The following is a 19538-nucleotide window of genomic DNA, read 5'->3' on the forward strand; positions in this document are numbered from 1 at the left end:
TCTGCGAATACTAACATATTGCTCTATTCCGCAGGGTGCCCGCACTGCAAGAGCGCCGTCCCTCATTTTACAACAGCAGCCGAGGTCTTCAAAGAGGACCGCAAGGTGAGGTTCAACCCCATTAAATAGATTTTCAACTTGTCCTTATCAGTGATTCTCGACCGGCGGGTTGTGACCCAAAAGATAGATTGAGCAATGCTTTCTCTCTCATATTCGGTTTTCAGATATCCAAGAATTTAATCACTTTTCATATCCGGAATACTCTTAAGGTTTTCAGTGTCATCTGCTTTGTGCATTTCGGTGCTGTTGACCTTGATTCATACTTTGACTTGCTCTAGTTTTTCTACACTGATTTCTATATATCATGTAGTAGACTGTACGGCTTTGACTGTGATTTTATCAGTTGGAGAAGTGATCTCTCATCATTTGCACACAAAAGGAATTTTTAAAGAATATACACATTGATCTTTTGCGCAGCGAAAGTTCAGCGTGAAAGTGAGCTGTCAGACACAAAAGGCTATATTTATGGTGCTTTTTTTGGATCTTGAGGTTTAATGTGAGCTGTCGTCATATGGAAAGGATCAGTTCGAAGAATTCTTTTAAAAATCAAAGATAAAACCGAACAGGGTTGAAACTACAATCATGTGTCAATAACTGCAGCCTTTTCACTTTCAAATTCACACATTTGGCAGTCACTATTCTTCACGCTGTGCTTCTAACACGTTCTTCCTCCAAAGTAACATGACATTCGTATGTCAGTCCCTCTCACATGTCTACAAACTGATTTTTTCGAAAATCCCTTTGAAAGTAACTGGCACTCTTCTGAATTCTCAGAGTCCTCGTGAAAACATTTTATTTGGCTTCTTTAAGTATAGACATTTATCACTGGCCACAAGACAGAGATGTTGAATTGTTGTTTGCAAATGCCTCAAATTCATCAGGCACGACGTCAGCTTTCTTTAATCTCTCAATTGCTCGTAAGTTTAAACTTACGCATAATCATTATTCAGATGAATAGCATTTGGACATATACTTTGCCAAGATTGCAATGCGTCCATGTTCTCTTTGTCCTGGATTTCGGCTAACGCCCCTTAAGATATTATTAAAAACAGATCTTGTTTGTTAGAAGAATAAAAGATCTGCTCAGAAAGCTCCATCTGCTGGATTCCCAAACAATGACCCATTTAAGTCATAGTTATTTTTCCACATGTATAATCTCTTAAGTGCTTAGAAGTTCTGCGAGCTGTATGGTTTTGGGCTGTGCAAATGATGTGCTCAAGCACTCAGAAATGACCGCAATGATCAATCATAGAAAGTCATTAGACTGTCACTTGTTTTTGTTTAGTTTTTTACTTCAAAGTGTTTTAAATGGATCAAGGTTGAGTAACAACTATATGCAGACGGGCCAAAACAGAGCCGCATATTTCATTCTTGATTTGTTATGGTGGGATTTTTGGGTGGTACCGTGCGGCCCACTTGCTAAGGGGGACCGTGCGTGCGTGTGTGTGTTAGCACTTTACACAACAGCGTTAATCACTGTATGAAGAGGATGTCCAAATTGTTTCTTGGTCAACTATTTGTGAGTCTGTAAAAACCCAGCTAAAGTCATTTTTTTTCTGTAATTTACTGTTCACTGCATAAAATCATTCTACGTCATGTGAAGAAAATTCATTGAAACTTGATATCTTTAATATTGACTTAGTAAGGCCGTGTCAAAGATTGAAAGCAAGTATCGATTCTTGTTTTTGCATAATTAGATTATGGATATTAATATGTTTTTGACAAACAGGGTCACTTTTTAAAACTTTACTTTGTCAACCATCGCTTCCCATCTCTGAGTAAAGTCAGACAAAGCTTTAGACAGTATTGTGCATTTACTGTTACATATACATTGCATTTTGTAAATCATAAAAGGCAAACATCCTAATTCGCATTTCAATTCATGTTGTTTTGTTGTTCAGACTATAAACAACTAATTTCATTTGAGTCTGATAGACAGAAAGATTACATTTTTTATATTTAACAAAGCCTTTGAGGACTTGTACATCAAAGGAATCCTACAGAAATGATGCATTAGGACTGATCTTGTCCATGCCCTCATCTCTGACCCAAATCTGCAAATGATTGTGAACGTGACACCCGAACAATGAATACCTTCAAAGTTAAGTTTTGTTTATGTTGGAAGGAAGGTTTGTGGATCTGGTTCCATTTAAAATGATGATATGTCTTTCTGGTTCCACTGTTCTTCCTGTGCTTCGTAATTGCTCATTTCCTTTCTGCACATGCAATAGTAAACATGGTCAATGATCTTCTTATCTAGAAGAAAAGGGCAGAGAGCATTTCTCCACTTTTATCTGCTAAGATTTACACATTGTTTTTGTAGGAAAAAAACATGCTATTTTGTTTCAGCCCAATTAAATTCAAGTTGTGTAATTGTACAAATAAAACTAGTGGTGTGTGTAGTTGTTTTTTGGTGTTAATGCCACAAAATGTAAAAACGTTTTAGTCCCTTCTGTAATATTCATGAGTTCACGAATTGTTTGATTTTCTGTTTGTATTGACCCGGCATCTTTGTTTGCAAGGCTGGTTATTAACGTCTCTGAAAAGATCCAAGGTACCTTTCTGAATGACTTTTTGACCTCATTCATCTTATAAACCACCGTGTGTAAGCACAAAATCACAGGCCACGAGTCTTATGTTGCTTACATCTATTTATTGGTGAGGTTATAGTGAGATCAGTCAAGTGTCGGGAGGGTTTTCCACTACCAGCAAATGAGGATCAATACTAGAATTGGTCGAGCAACCTTTGAATAAACACCATCTTTCCTCTCCATTTTCTCATGTCAATGGCAAGACTGAATAATAATGGGGACATTCAAATCAGCCCCCAAGGGAACCCTGTAATCTTGGAACATCCGATTTTATTGTTTCTAAATAGTTTTGCATATCTAATATAATGTTTATTCTGTATTTATCAGGGATGGCAAACGATTAATCGCATTTAATCCCATTGTCCCATAATTAATTGTGTTTACATATGTCTCTGTACTGTGAATATTAATTTTGTATTCACAAACACATACACATACAAGCATATATTTAAGAAAAATATAAAAATGATAATATAATATTTCAGTAATTGGTGAATATAAATAAATTCATCAAAATAATTCCTAAATATATACAGGTATACTGTGTATCTACAGGAATACTGTATATACATGTATGTGTTTATAAATACAAAAATAATTTGCACAGTACACAGACATGTATTATGCAACCACAAACTATTATTTTGGATGCGATGAATCGCAAGTGACACCCCTAAAATGTATATATACATATATTTCACATTTTAGTGGATTTCTTTGTAAATTGTAGGTTACATATTTATACAAACAAAATGTATTGCTAAAATCATTGAGCATCAGAACCTGGAGTGATTTCGATACAATCCAGCATCGTTTTTTTTACTAGATAGATTTATGTTATTAGAACAGCAAAAACACTGCAATGTGATTGTCAAACACGCCTGCCATAAAGATAAATATTGTGTAGCTCTGCAGGCAGGGCACTTTGATTTCACATTTGAGTGATAAACTGCAATAAAGACAGGTCCACAGGACTAAAATACACAGCTACACTTTTTTCAGCGGAGCAAAAGGGCAAAATGACAGAAATGTGCTATTCGTCAAGAGACGTTTATGGTTCGTTTGTTTATGTTTCACTAACTGCCGTCCTGAGATATCCTAGAAATAAATCTCTGCTCTTGTTTTTATATTGGCTTGTTTGCTATATTTTTTCTTACCCTGCATTGAATGGCTTTTTTCGACAGGAATGTATTACTCATTTTTCATTACCCTGGAAAAAGCTGCTAAATGAGAGCGGATCGACTCCATCAGTGTCAAAGCAGCTGTGCTGTTAGATTTCACAGTTACGTTCTCGCACGTTAAAATTTCAACTTCCAAAGGCAAAAAATAACTTTTGGTTTTTGAAATGTTGAAGCCACAGTTTTATCGTTTTTTGTCATATCAGAAGAAAATAAATCGTAAGCCGATGGTCATCAAGAGGATTTAAATGGACTGCAGTCTCTTATGGACTATTGACCAATGTTATGAAGTGTCTAAAAATTAGTCCTTTAGGCCGTGTTCAGACTTGACTTCTTTTTTTAAGCTGTTAGCATCTATTTTACATTATAATCCTATGGAAACAGTGTTTGCAAAAAACTTCCTGAGCACTATTTTAAACGCCAGCGCCGGCTTCTTTGGCCTGATTCACATTTCACGTCTGAAACCAAGCCTCTTTCTCTCTCGCAAACGACTATTTGCGCACACCTGCCGCACTTCATCATTTAAAATAAGGAATATGTACGCGGAAAAGACGCAAAATTTGAATCAGGCCTTTTTCTGCAGCACAGAGCGTCTTTTGAGGATGAAAAAGTTCAACTTTTCTGAAAAAACGCCCTACGTCAAGCTCCTTTTTCAAAGATAACCAATGACCGAGACCGTCGGTTCCATAACAACATGCGAGAAACTTGATTGGTCGAGAAGGCACAAGCTCGAAAAAATAAAATGGCGGCCGACACGCCCGTTTGAGCATAGTTTTGTATAGATGTAAGTTTCATTGTCACTTTCAACAACTTCTGATTGCATTTCTAGCGAGAAATTACTATTGTAGTTTTTAAATACTGTTTGTGATTTGTTATTGCAAAGATGCTCTCTGTTTATAATTCAAATAGACTTCCGTCACGGTGCCTATCTGTTTCTCTGGGCTGCCTTCGTGCACAGATGCTGCCTCCGAAGTCATGGTGTTTGGCTGCTATTTGTAACCAAAGGCTGCCAGCGTTTTTTGTACTAAAAAAATCGCCTTTGTCAACTTATTCTTGTCAAAAAAGAAGTCAAGTCTGAACGCGGCCTAAGAGATTCAAAGCTGGATTTAGTTAATCCCTTACTAAACAGCATGTATTAATGTAGTTGGTTTGTTTGAAAATGTTTGTCATGTATGCAGCATTTTCTCTAATGTCTAAATTTTCCCCAGAGCTTGGCTGTCTCTGTGGGTCTTAAGGGATTTAGACGCGTAAACAACAAAATGTTCATCAGACATGCAGCATAATTCTTTACCACACAAGCTACATCCTACAATCTAGAGCTCATTTTATTTTTAAGTTCCAAATGGATAGGTGGATACACTCACAGACAAATACAAAAATACTAATGTGTTACTATGGTAATGCCATTCGCTGGAGTATCTTAAAGTACATTATGATGAAATACTATGATGTATGGTCGTTCAGTACCATGGCACACAGGATTTCAATAGTATTACATGTACTTTATCAGCCACAGAACATTTTATTGAGGGTGTTGGTCTATTCCAGCTGAGTTTTTTTTGTGTGTTAATATTATTAATCATTATCATGATTTTTCAGATTGCGTATGCTGCGGTCGACTGCACAAAGGGACAGAATCATGAGTTGTGTAAACAGGAAGGTGTTGAGGGCTACCCGACATTCAACTATTACAACTATGGCAAATTCAGTGAGAAATACAATGGGGATAGAGGGGTAAGTGTTGTTATTTTTTCACAAGTGATGTGTATTTAAAACAGTGGCACTCTTTGGTGAACTACACTTAAAATCTATGAAAAGGACTGTCAGGGTTGCCAGATCTGCATAAAAAACTAGCACAACTATGGCCAACCAAAACTAGCCAAAAATGATTTTACAGTCACTGTTATGCGTTACACATTATTACCTGTGTTTTATTTTATTAACACTTGATACGCACGCATATGTAATAACCTTTTTATACACGTACACATTATCCACTTTCAGTCAAGCCTAACAACGCCCCTTAGCTGTTATAAAATGCTCTGTAACCCACTGCTTCTTGGGGCTTATTGCTTTATTATAATAGTAATAATAAACACTGTTTGTTTTTAAAACAACTCAATCTTACTCTAAGAACAACCCCTTGTGAAAGAAATATTTTCATCTTAACCCGCCGAATATGAAACAGCCTGTGGCAACAGTTTAGAACTATCCCAACCTTGTTTATGACATTTAATGAGATAAAATACTTTTTGTGCAACCCTGCAGGTTTTCTTTCATTTTTCTCATATTGTCTCATGTTAACATTTTGCATTACAGGAAGCTGGTTTCATAGGTTTCATGAAGCAGCTCAGGGGCCGGGACCAGGAGAAAGTGGGAAAACGGAAGGAGGAGCTCTAACCGTGGGGGCGTGGTCATGTGGGAGGAGCCTATCATTGCACTGTGTCTTGGGAAGGGACATCCCAGCACTGATGCCACAGACTTGAAACCTCAGCTAAAGGCTATTTTTTTATAAAGCTGTGTCCTTATGTTTGTAATACCAATGTACAACCGTCAGATCACTTCAGACTTTACTTTTCATTTTATTTTTTTGAAACTGTTCCCAAATACTGTGACATCAGTTACTAAAATCTACACCTGAAATCTATGCAATACTGGCCCCTCGATCCCCAGGTTCTCGTACGTGTGTCGGGTGGGGCGTTACTCCCACTCCAGTGAAGATGAATAATGTGTACAATCGTATCTGCAAATATTTTTTGTAAAGAATTGAAAAAATGCTGTTTGACATCATGGCTTTTGTTTTGAAGAAAGTTGTAGCTCAACTTTGTGGCCTTATATGTTTGGATAACTGTAGTCCAAACCGTGCAGTGCGTCTTTGACAATATTTTTGGGGATACGCTAGGGCCAAAAGACAACAAAGCAAATACAAGGACATGTATTCAAGTTTTTATTTTTACTGTATTCAAATTCATTGTCGATGGTGAAAGAATAAAATGACATGAAAAACTAGAAAATGCCAAAAAAATTGTGTTTCCAAAAATGTCTGGAGGTTTCGTCCATTCACGTTGGCCTGCTGTAAATGAGCATTTTGCTTATGTCAAAGATTATCATGTGATTTGTACTGTACAGCTGAGTCTATAACTTCCCACTCTTTCTGATTTACAATGCCACACTGTATCTCTAATACACATGAACATTTCCTCATAGTCATGCATATGGTAACTTTAGGTGATAATGGGACCCATAGGTCATTATAGGATAGAATTAGTATCTTGGTTCATGCAGGAGGGAGATGACTTATTTAAGCCTTGTCGAGCGATGCTGCTCTCACAGTTCTGACTAGTTGATACATTGCTGGATGTTCTGTTTTACTCGCTGTCCGCCAGGTGCTGGCTCTCGTACTGATAGCGCGACCCTTACCGATCTCGGTGGCAACCTAACTACCCTGTGCAGAAATACTCCCTGCTCGAGGCAGTATACATATTTAATGCTCCTGTAGCTTAACTTTTGTTGTATAATTCAGAGGCTTGATTCGTTTCATAATGAATAAGGTTCTCAGGGAAAGCAAAACACAATTGAGGAGAGCTACCGCGAGTGGTAATTTGCATTCCATTTGGGTGTTCACTATTCATGTCGTCGAATTACGAATTGTTTACATGTGTCTTCGAGAGACGAAACAGAAAAATCACTGAACCGGAATTCAGTTTACATTTCCCTGCAAAATTTCTGCCGAGAAGTATTGAATAAAACATGATGAGCCTAAGAGGTTATAGAGAAGTCGGTTATATTCAAGATAATGGAGTCAAGTTCAAAATTGTGTCTATAAGGGTAAAGTGGCACTGAATTCATATCACAAAGCTGATCGTAAAAGAGGTAGACGGACAGGCAGCCTGTATAGAATTGATGGACATGTCAACTACGGTCCAAAATGAATAAATGAAAACTTGCAGAGATTTGTTTTGCTGCCAGTGTTGTAGAGACATAGCTCATTCGTTCAGCGGCGTTTACTGCAATGCTTGCCAATGGTCGTACGCCTTCATCTGGTTCCATCAAATTATTATGTTGTAGAACATTCTGCTTCGTCTTATCCCAAAGGTTTGGAGAATGTGAGATCTAACACAATAATGCCAGGAAGTCACTGTCGCATTTGTCATTTTTTTGTGCCCATCCATATGTACAGTTTTCCTGCATTGGTGAATACAATGCTAATACATTTCCCCCAAAAAAACATTGTCATCATTCCATGTACACTTTTAATGTAATGAAAACAGAATGGATCGACAATGACGAAATTACTTTTGAAATGCATGAATGTTGGATTTCTTGTATTCAGCTTCTTTTCAATGAATATTGGGTGGGGCTGCAATATTTATTACAATGCCCAGATATAGGAAAAATGTATATAGCCTATTATTTATTACAGAAATATCTATAGGATTGCTAATAAGCAACAATAAATGCAGAAAGCTTTGACATCACAGCAGTTAGGTTTTCTTTGGCAAATGTTAAAATCTAGCACATATTGCACAAAGCTCTGCTGCTCTTCAATACCAAGGGACGAATGTGGGCTAGTTTGCTGACTTTGTGTGCCCTGCAGACAGCTAATTTGTTTTCCATTTGGCCCTTCTCTGCAGTAAGTCCACATATAGCCATAGTTTTAAGTAAACTTCCCTTGACTTCCTACTTTCTTTCCAGGCAAAACACACTTATAATAAAGATCTAACAGATCTTACCAAATATTTCGAATTTAAAAAAAGATTATTTTGTTAGAAAGCCAGCAAAGGAAAGAAGTTTAGAGATTTGAGCAAGATCTACAGTTCATTTTGATTTCTTATAAGACTGTGGTAGAAATGATCATGGCAAAAATGGGAAGGAAATTATCGCTGTCCTTCCAAAACCTTGGATATTAAAATATTCAGTTTATCAGAACATGGAAAAAACACTACTTTTTGAATGAATAAATATAGTGTTGACAAACACTTTTTCATACTTTTTATTGGTTGGATATTTGCAAAACCCAGTGACAAACATAAAGGGTGACTGATAGTGATGATTTGTGGAAAAAAATAAAAATGACAAAATATGGAGATACGATGTTCCAGAAGTACAGCGATATATCAACGCTAGAAAATTAGTCTTCCCCGGCTCTCTTTTAACAACTATGCTGTCACAAGAAGTGCAAGAAGAGCCCAACAAATAAAATGTTTTGATAAATCTGTGGAACCAAACACAATTTGATCATTCCTTTCTTACAAGTTTCTGTATAATAAGTCTCATCCTGTCATAATCTAAAAATGAGCAAACTCTTTGATGCCAAAATGAAGTTGAAACCTTTAAAGACAGGTGTGCTGCTTGTCAGATTGAAAATGCAAGGGATTTTTGGACAATTAAACTGCTGAGTAAGCTATTCATGTGTGTTGATGTTTGGTTCTGTAATGTTAGCCTAGAAAATCTTACAAATCCTTAATGCCAAATGTCAAGGAACATATTGTGAACGATGTTTAGAGGAAGTGATATGTGCCCAGAGGCTTTCAGATTTTGCTCCAGTCCTGCTGTTCAGAGCCATTGGTTCAGCACAGTCCTTCATGCCTGCGGCTATAAAATGAATAGCACCAGCAAGAAAATAATACAAGCCACCGAAACAAACTCAGTACCAGCAGTCAATGTTGTAAATACACCCCCATTATCTTTTCTGTAGGAATAATGATTTTTCTCCGCTCTCGCTCTGAAAGCAGTAATCAAAATGATGTGCGGCACTTGCCACAAAATCCATACTAACTCATTTTCCCCATTGTTTCATAGACATGCCAGCAGAAACGGAAAAACTTACAGTATGTTTTCTTAGCAATAACAAAAACAAAATTGGTAATTTTGCACATTTAATTGGATTTGGTAGGAGTAGTCCCTGGTCTGTGCTTTTTAACACCATTGCGAGGTTACATCCTCCGAAATGCATAATGCCAATGTTAGTTTTAATCATCTATTAAAATTATATTACAAAATTCTCAAAGTCTAAACAACCATTTGGAGGAACAATATCTATCTACTGTATATCCCATATTAAACCTTTTGTGAGATGTTTTATTCTTTGTATGTTGCTCAAGGGATTTCACCAAAGCTCAGGTCGATCATTATATCCCTCCACATCCTGTCAGTATGAATGACAGCATGTCTCCTGACATAGTGACACGCATTAAAAGCTCAGCTGGACACTGCCTGTCTATGTAGTGGATGTCAGGCTTTCATGGCTCGTGGTTCAGTGAAAGTGGTTTCAGGAGGTCACTTTAAGATCAACACCTCTTGGTTTCACCCTAGTTGAATATGGAATTGAAACAGTTATGGGGAAGCTGAACTATTCATTTTCAAGGTCAAGGATCATAGTGATTTAACATATTCGTGTGCTTGACACAGACAGAATTATAAAATGTAAGTCTGTGTTTGAGTTTCTGTTTAAGTGTTTTTGTGCGAAAAAAACGATTTAATAGATAATGATATAAAGATACACACAATGTGATACCTTTATTTCCCATGTATTTAACAGTATTGTACGATATGTAAAACCTCACAAAAGTTTTTAACTTTCTCAAGGTTGTAATAACCTTTTGATCTGAAGGTAGGCTATACGTTTGATTTATTATAATCAAAAACTTTTCAATAATATTAAATTAATGAATCAGGCCAGAATAATTGGAAATCTTTAAACAGATTCCTAAAAAGAGTTTTGCACAAATGTGACCCTGGATCACAAAACCAGTCTTAAGGAGCACGGGAGCATTTTTAGTAAAAGACAAAAATACAATGTATGGGTCAAAAATCATTAGGATATTAAGTAAAGATCCATTAAGATATTTTGTAAATTTACCGCCTTAAATATATAAAAACATTATTTTTGTGAGTGGATGGCCTGCCACAGCGGCCCTGATTAATAACTTCAAAGGCAATTTTCTCAGCCAGATATTGGCCTAGTCTAACAACTCACACATCAATCGAAAGCTTTTTTATTCACTTTTCAGGTTATGTACAAATCCCAATTTCGAAAACCTGACCCATAAGACTTGTTTTGTTGTCTAGGGTCACAAATAGTGATTACATGAAAGATGCTAAAATATAATTTATTTTGGATTGTTTAGATGCAGCAGAAATCCCATTATAATTACCATGTATGTATATGTGTGTATAGGCTACTTTATACAGTATATGGCTTCTGTATACTTAACACATACTGCATTTCCGAAAGTTACGTCACACAGATTCACCTCAGATCCGAACAACATCGAGGCTCATCCGGAATCATCCGAAGACTGCACGAACTGAGCCGAAGTTGTGTCGAACGTTAGCGAAACCATGATGAGACCTGCGGGAAGAGCTCATCGACAATGACATTATACTGACAATATAACACGAAAAGGAGGATGATGTCTTAATGTTTTAAAGGGACTTTTGTCAGTAGGTATGTACAGTGAGGATGCATGCAGCAATATTCCTACAATGTCAAGCTAACTAAACTGCTTTGCTATGGTAGCAGTTGCATCCACTCCACGTACGACAATTACAGTGATCATAAACGCTATGTGTGCTTTTATTCATTTTAATTTAAAAGAGTCAAATAAACGTGTATTACTAGTTTCTGTTTTTAATCTGAGCAAGAGACCAACCGATCTGATGGCTAGCAGCTGTCAACAAACGTGCTAATGTTGGTAGCTTAGCTTTACCATGAGAATATCATCAGTTCATCACTCTATATGGAGTCGAATGTAATATATGTCATTTTACTTTCTGGCTTTCAAGTAAACTTAAAATCGAAAGTGCTGTCCAATGTTTTCACAATGTTGTGTACAATAATGCATAGTAGTCTCAACGTTATTCACTTCGTTTATTTATTCTGTTGCTAAATCATACACGATATTCTGTTTTAGTTGAATTATATGGAAGTCATATTTTTGTTTCTCCAGGTGTTTAGTGTAAAATGTCTATGGTCCTGTTTGCGTCTGTGGTGAGAGTGAGGGATGGTCTGCCTCTTTCTGCCTCCACGGACCATGAACAGGATAAAGGACTTCAGGAGACTAAGAAAAATCTAAAGGCTCTCTCCAAAAAGCTCAGTCAGTTTCCTGACCGCTGCTCGCTCAGATCTGACGTGTACAATATCAAGTGAGTAGTCAAAGTAATGTAGGGTGACCATCCGTGCCAATTTTCCTGGACATGTCCTGGCCAGGATTTTGGGTGCGTTGTCCCGAGGTCGACCTTTGTCCATCACATACGTCACTGAGGTTCTAGATTTTTGGTTAAAAAACCTTATAAAATGCAAGAGCACACAATACATCATTGAATTAATCCCTTCGCGTTTTTTACAATATGCACGTACACGCCCAATGCCAACAAAACGGGTCTTCCTATAGCACGTTGGTTGGCGCATGGGCATGCTATTTCTTTCGCTTGTCACGGGCGTGATTTTCTGCGAGAGTTGCCCAATAAAAAGGAATAGGATCCCTGTTACGAAGCCAGACAGGGATCCAGACTTTCCGAAACAACTTTGAGTAATGAGTGTATCAAGCAAATACTACGTCATACGTCCAACTTGGTTTTTAACAAGTTGACCATGTTAAGCATGGGAAAGCCAGCATGTTTAACGGCGTAAAGAAGTCCGAATGCATGAAATAGCATGTTAAGAGCTAAAACAACCAAATCAGACATTCTGAACCTTATTTTTCTCAATTACTCAAAGTTAATAAAATTCTCAAACGAGTGTTAAAATCCGGTCAACATTTCCTCACCTTCACACCAATTCAAAACCATAGTATTTTTTTCTGTGAAACATAGGGAGACGTTTACCGTTTACTCTGCTCATTTCCATGCGATACGCAATATTTGTACGAGAAACAGAACGAGATTTAGGGCTTTCACAAATGCCCTCAGTCACAGCTTTCAAATCTCATTAACGTTTGTTTATGTTAAAAGATTGGTGTCAAATATTAGTTCTCTATTGGTTGTGTGTCATGTGACCAATTACGACACATCACACGAGTTTGGAATTAGATGACGGTGAGTAAATGATGACAGAGCTTTTGCTTTAGTCAAAACATCAAACAAAAACCAAACTGGCAACATGTCTGTGAAAAATGTGAAGTTCTCTTTGATTGAGGCCTAATTCAGATGCATGGCATTGGAGGACACTAGGGGACCATTTCCAGACGGCTGCTATTCATCACTCCAAACTTCACATGCAGGCAGACATGAGTCAGCTCTCTCTCTAGAGTTTGACTTGGTGGATTGTTTCATCTCCAAACAGGCATTAACATGGAGAGACACAATGACAATGATGTTAAATTTCTAGAAGCTGAAAAGCAGTGCAAAGAAAAGCAAAGTCTGTTCAAAGAGAGTTCAGTGAACATACAGATCCAAAGAATAAAACAGCGGTTTTGTGACTCCGTCCTAAGTGAAAATAGTCGTGTTCTCATCTCTAAGGTCCGAATTCTTCAGACTTAAATTCAGTTCAAAATCACCATCAATCAGTATTATGTTGATAAAAGGATCATTTTTAAAATAGTACATTGTGCTGCTTTCTATAGTTTCACAAGCTCTCTTGGAGTGGGGTACCTGATGGTTTGCACAGAAAACTATCCCAATGTCTTGGCCTTCAGCTTCTTGGATGAACTTCAGCGGGAGTTCATTGTTACATATGACAAAAAGAGGATCAACAGCGCTTTGAGACCGTTCTCTTTCATCGAGTTTGGTAAGTTTATAGGATAGATGGCCACAATCACAGCCACTGTCATCATGATACCTTCAAATCATCACATTCATCACCTGATCATTGAACATCTGATAAAAAAATGAAATGCTTGAAGCTCTTTCAATCAGAATAATTTGAAATGCAACAAAGTCGTTTTTAAAACAGGCCCTCTTGTGATTGAAGCATTTACTCAGTGTGCTGTTTCTATGGTTTTCACAGATAACTTCATTCGAAAAACCAAGCAACGTTACAACAGCCCACGTTCCCTCTCTACAAAGATTAACCTGGCCGACATGCAAACTGAGATCAAGCTTCGGCCTCCCTATCAGCTGTCCGCAGAGGACATTGGATCAATCAATGGCTTCTCACAACACAAGCAGTCTAAATATAAAGGCATAGGTAAGGAACACACTGTCTTTGTCCAAGCGTTTAAGTCTCATTTTGTTCCAAGGTTTGAACATGATCATTTAAGTTATTTTCCTTGCTAGACTCCATGCTTCTTATGGAAGTGGTTAACCTAATGTCAGACATGGTCTCTTTGTAATAAAGATGAGAATGTTTGATTGTTAAACACATTTTTGTTGATCTTTTAAGCATTGCCTAAGACTTTGATTTCAACAGTTGAACTGTAATGGATTTGTTGATCGATGTGCTTGTGAGCACATCTAAAAATCTAAAAAAACATTCTATGTCGTTGTGCCTTGGACCTAAACCTCAGATCATGTGGCTTAATGATGAGAGGTTTGCTTTTACTTTTCTAAGTGATCAGACCTATTTTCTTTACCTAATGGCTGATAAAAAGGCAAATGATGGACTTAAATGAAAGAGGGACCTGAGGAAAGGTGGACAGTGGAGAAGATTGTCAACTCTCAAGTGCATTTCCAAGTATTTGTACTTTATCAGTGCATTACTTTGGAAACATGATACTTTACTACATTATTGACAGATTCATCAGATGCACGTGCCTAATGAAGTTAACCTCTGTGTGTGTTTGTTAATCGATTTGTTTAGTGGCTAAAAATATATATTTTTTATATTTGATTCCATTTATATGAATATTAATTTAAATAAATTTTTATATTATAATAATTGTATTAAATTATCAATTTGTTGAATGAGTTATCTCATTTTTTGACTTAAAATATTTCACATCATATGAGTCATATCTAGAAACAGGAATGTCATAGAGACTTGTGGGTGAGCTCTTATTGTAACTTGGGCAAGTAGCAGCGACACAGAACATGGCAGCATCATATTAGAATAAAACAGGAATTTTCCATTGTTTAATTGTTTTTTGTTTTTTCAGGTCCTGTTCATATGCTGGAGCCCGTGACGCTGGCGGGTATCGTCACCTGCGTCTTAAGCGTCCTGTGCGGAGCTCTCAATTTACTGAGGGGAGTCCACGCAATAGAAAGCGTATTACAGGTCTAAATCATGCACTAATAATAATTCAAATTCTTGCTGTACTCAACACATCACTTTATATTAGACTTTATGGATGAATTATTTATAGATTATTTAACATATTGGACCAAACATTACTTTTAAAAGTAAATACGGCATTGTAATGTAATCAATTATGTCTAATGCGTAGCAGTCGTACTCATGAATAATTTTGTCAGGCAGTGCACTTAGATGTAATGCATTTTCCTCTTCCATAAATAAAATTGTTTTTGCATTGCTTTGTATATTGCGCTGATAAGTGAACCATCACATCTTGACACTATGTAATTTATCCGGTTTAGCGCAGGGCTTCCTGTTGTGATTTGTTCCCTCCTTAACGCAGCATCCTGTCTTCCCTCTTTTTGCTTCATCTGCAGAACGAAGATGAAGATTTTAATTACGTGATTGCTTTCTTTCTGGGGACTGCGGCATGTTTGTATCAGGTAAGTGACGGCGTTCGGACTGTAAGTTATTGTCGATCTGCCAGGTTTCATTTCCTCTGCTCTCCATCTCTGTCTGACCGTCCAATGCTAATACATCACACAATTCTCACTGTCGTGTAAAAGCGAAACCTGAAGAATTGAAAGAGCGCTGCCCTGCCAGCCGTTATTGTTGATACTTTTTTTTTAGTGATACTTGCTAAGGCAAGCATCAATGTTACTATTGATTTTGACTTGATATTGACTGTAACCATACATATAGGTTGAAGAGTTTCTCAATTTGGTCTCAATTCAGGCGGCTTGTGGAGAAGAAGTGTGCCATTACTTTTTGAAAATCATGTAGACTTGTATAAAAGAAGCAACCCAGGATACACCAAGCCACTTTTTCTACTGAACCACTTTCTCTTGTGTTTCTCTCTCTAGTGTTACCTGTTTGCCTTCTACTCAGTGTGGAGGAACGTCAAGTCATTCCTGTCTTTCACTATGATTTGCCTGTGTAACATGTATCTGTATGAACTTCGCAACATGTGGCAGATCCTCTTCCATGTGACAGTGGGAGCGTTCATCACACTGCAGATCCACCTGAGACAACCGCAGGGAAAAGCTCCAGACTACAACGTTTGACACCTATGAACTAAGACTGCAGAACTCTCATCAGAAACTGTCACTAACCCACCCTAAGAAAAAAAAGAGTCGGGAGTTTCACAGAATGAGTTTGCACAGGTTTTGCATTTCAGTCTTGCTTTTCTGTTTTTGGGGTTTTCACATTGAGTTGTCAACTGTTTAGAAATGACACTGCAAACAGTTCTTAAGGAAACAAAAATAGCTTCATGTTTGAAATATTTAAATAAGTAATTTGCAAAATTAATATAACGTATTTTGATTGTTTACTTGAGCATCAGGGCTTGTAGTGTTCCCAAAAAATTTAAATTCTGTTATCATTTAAGTCATGCAGGTATATGAGTGAGTTAGTGAGAAAATAATTATTTGTTCTCACTGGGCAAGCTGTTCCTTGTAAGATGTTATTTTAGGCCATTTGTACACATTTGTAATTGTTTTTATTATGAATGTTGAAGCCAGCTCATATGCAAGGTGTTTTAAAGAATGCCAACACGAAATGTATTACTGCACAGTACTTACACCTGCACAAACCCAGGTACTGGCGGTTTTATTATGTCATAGACTTATACATGTACACCTAATTTCAGAGTCGCAGTCTTTTTGATGTCATTAGTCAAATGTCTTAGCCCTGAAAGCATATTCAGATGTGTTATTTATCAAGCATGTCCTTGCTGCCTGCAGGTGTGTTTCTTGCGAATGAATGCTGTGGGTTTTGAGGGAAATAGAATCACACTTTTGCCTCAAAGCCGCAGCTAGAGTGTATGCTGCCTTTATTAATGTGTCTGTTTTCCACCCATGTGGTACAGAATTCCGCAAATGAGTAAATGGAAATGTTTTTATTCTGTTAACCTGGCTGTTTTTTTTTCATGATGCCAATGACCAGTTGTACAGTAGTTGATTGACGGATTAAGGGCCAGCGTGCTTTTAAACACCTTGGAAGCTGTCAGTTTTTCTCCAAATGGTTCATCTTCATCTTTGCGTTTTAAAGAGAACATCCAACTTGACCGTAAGATCCTACACTCTTGAGCCGTTAATGTTAGGTGTAACTGGGCCAGTGTGTTTCTGTTCACTGAAGCTCTGTTGCAAAACAATCAGTAAAATTCCTGAATTTATATAAATATACTGTCTCATGTCTTTATTTTTTTACTGAACCAGAGAAGACAACAGACATGTATGGTGGTTTTGTAAAAACTTTGAGACTTGAGTACTTCTTGTTCAAAACTGTCTTAAAGGTGCTGTCCGTAATATTTAGTAGAATCTATGGACATTTACAGACATTTGATAACCAAACCAGGTGAAGACATTGAGAGTTTAGCCAAGATCTAATCTAATGCTACGTTAAAGTCCGCGTGAACAGGAAGTTGCGATCGTTTTCTATCGTTTTGATGCATTTCAAGCTGAAATTGAATTTCTAACAAGAAAAACAGTGGGCGTGGCTTTCGTCTTTCTCTACGATTTGATTGGATGTATAAAACAGCTTTTGAATTTTGAAATGGAACTGGCATCAGACTGACAGTCGAAGGGGGGGAGTTAACGGATGCTCCGCCCAAGCCGTCTAACATGCGTCATTTAAGATGGATAGTCATTAAAGGAAGTGCATTTTCAGATTTTAATTAAAGATTATAAGGCGAATTTAAAAAGACAATAACCCACATTGATAAACTATTTACAATAAACGCTGGAATATTTCACAAAAAATAGGCATGGTATATTTTAATTGGATTTCACTGGGACGTAGATTGGTTTGGGCAATTAAAACTACTCAACAGTTATTGATTCTTTGCGCAGGTCTATGGGAAATTAAGTTTAAGCATATAGCGTGTATTTATATTGTAACAGGTGTTCTGTCGATTTATGCTACCCATCAAATTTTGCAACCATGTTGTGATTGGATTGGCGTGTGGTGATTTAGGTTTGGGGAGAGTCCTGTTTTGTATGAGTAGCAAGCACCGCCGTCCAGATGACCACTAGACCACTCAAACATCATAATCTTTGTTGAGATTGTATATTTTGCAAACAATCAAACGTGTTGGCCTTGGGACATGGGGTCCTTGGGCCCAGGTCCTACATTTCCTGCCTTTCGTTCTCTTCCGTTCCTTGGTGGTTTGTTTTCCTTCCATCTCCTATCCAACTTCTCTGTCCCTACTTAAATGACATATGTGACCCTGGACAACAATAAAACCAGTCTTATGGGTCAATTTTACGAAATTTACATAATCTGAAAGCTGATTAAATTAGATTTCTATCGATGTGTGGGTTGTTAGAATAGAACACTATCTGGCTGAGATACAACCGTTTAAAACTCAGGAAACTCAGGAGGCCCTGTAGCAGGCCATCCACTCACAAAAATAAACTTTTTATATATTTAAGGTATGAAATTTACAAAACATCTTCAAGGAACATGATCTTTACCTAATATCCTAATGGTTTTCGACATAAAAGAAAAATCGACCATTTTGACCCACACAATGTATTTTTTGCGATTACTAAAAATGTTCCTTAAGACTGGTTTTGTGTTCCAGGGTCACATTTGTTTATTATTGATGTTCACCAACCTAAAATACAAACGTCATCAAGCAATTAAATCCCTACAGCTGCAATGATGACGACAGGGAGGATGATGATGATGATGACGGTTATTAGAGTCATTTGGCCCATAGAATCGCGACTAATGAAACTAATGGTCCAGGTGAGGCAGAGAAAATTACAGCTGACAAATCCTTTACATTTCCCACATTTCCTTTATAATTGATGTTATTTTATCTAAGCTTGTTATGTTCACCGCTGATCTAATTGTATTGTTCCGTACACAGTGCGCCATTAGGCTGAGAAATGATGTTGAGCGTCGGTCCCTTTGATTTGTATGATCTTGGGTGAGTCGCCTCAGGTTTTTGCAACCTTTTGCTGTGCCGGATCAAACCCAAATCATTTGGCCATTAGGCGGTTTTTAATGTCAACGAGATTCAATTCTCACGCCCAACACAGTGGCCTTTCTTTAATGCGCTGTAGAACCGCTTCAGTCAGTCAAACTGACCGGATCGGACACACGCAGAGACCAAATTCAAGTGCAATCAAACGTCTCTATCACAAGCGCCATTTCATGGGCATCATTTTTAAAAAAGGTCAAGTTAGCCAGCGGGGAAAGTGTACTGAAATTATGAGAATTATAACATGCTTGGATGGACAGGCAGCCTCTCTGTGGGGGTTCTTTTCTTTGTTCCCACATTGCTTTTAAAGTGACGAAAATGAAATCTCTACAATGAGGGGTACTGTGTAAAGATAAACTTCAAATAAACAAAAATAGTATAATAATAGATATTTTAATTGTAAGCCTATATTATTTAAATATATTAAACGTGCAGCTGTTTGCGTAAGAGACATGAGCATCACATTAAAGTAAACGTGTCATTGTGACTAAAGACGTCAATCGAAGGCGCATTGCTGCCCCCCACTGGACATTTATTGCCTCGCACAA

The 19538-nt window shown here is 37.4% G+C and overlaps 2 protein-coding genes across 2 annotated transcripts in view; both read left to right on the forward strand.

The window, feature by feature from the left end:
• The window catches only part of pdia5 (protein disulfide isomerase family A, member 5), a 49233-nt gene extending 40926 nt beyond the window's left edge, over positions 1 to 8307 (forward strand). The window contains 3 exon segments of the mRNA XM_056755767.1: positions 35 to 105; positions 5429 to 5563; positions 6149 to 8307. Of these exon segments, the coding sequence (XP_056611745.1) occupies positions 35 to 105; positions 5429 to 5563; positions 6149 to 6229 (287 nt within the window). The 3' untranslated portion in view covers positions 6230 to 8307.
• Positions 8308 to 11139: 2832 nt separating this feature from the next.
• On the forward strand, positions 11140 to 17183 carry sec22a (SEC22 homolog A, vesicle trafficking protein). The gene is made up of 7 exons (XM_056755937.1): positions 11140 to 11279; positions 11782 to 11977; positions 13396 to 13559; positions 13779 to 13958; positions 14866 to 14984; positions 15380 to 15445; positions 15866 to 17183. The coding sequence occupies exons 2-7, from the start codon at positions 11796 to 11798 to the stop codon at positions 16064 to 16066; spliced, it is 912 nt and encodes a 303-aa protein (XP_056611915.1). The 5' UTR covers positions 11140 to 11279; positions 11782 to 11795; the 3' UTR covers positions 16067 to 17183.
• Positions 17184 to 19538: the final 2355 nt, after the last annotated feature.

Source organism: Triplophysa dalaica, chromosome 8 (assembly GCF_015846415.1).
Source record: "Triplophysa dalaica isolate WHDGS20190420 chromosome 8, ASM1584641v1, whole genome shotgun sequence".
In the NCBI taxonomy this organism is placed as follows: domain Eukaryota; kingdom Metazoa; phylum Chordata; class Actinopteri; order Cypriniformes; family Nemacheilidae; genus Triplophysa; species Triplophysa dalaica.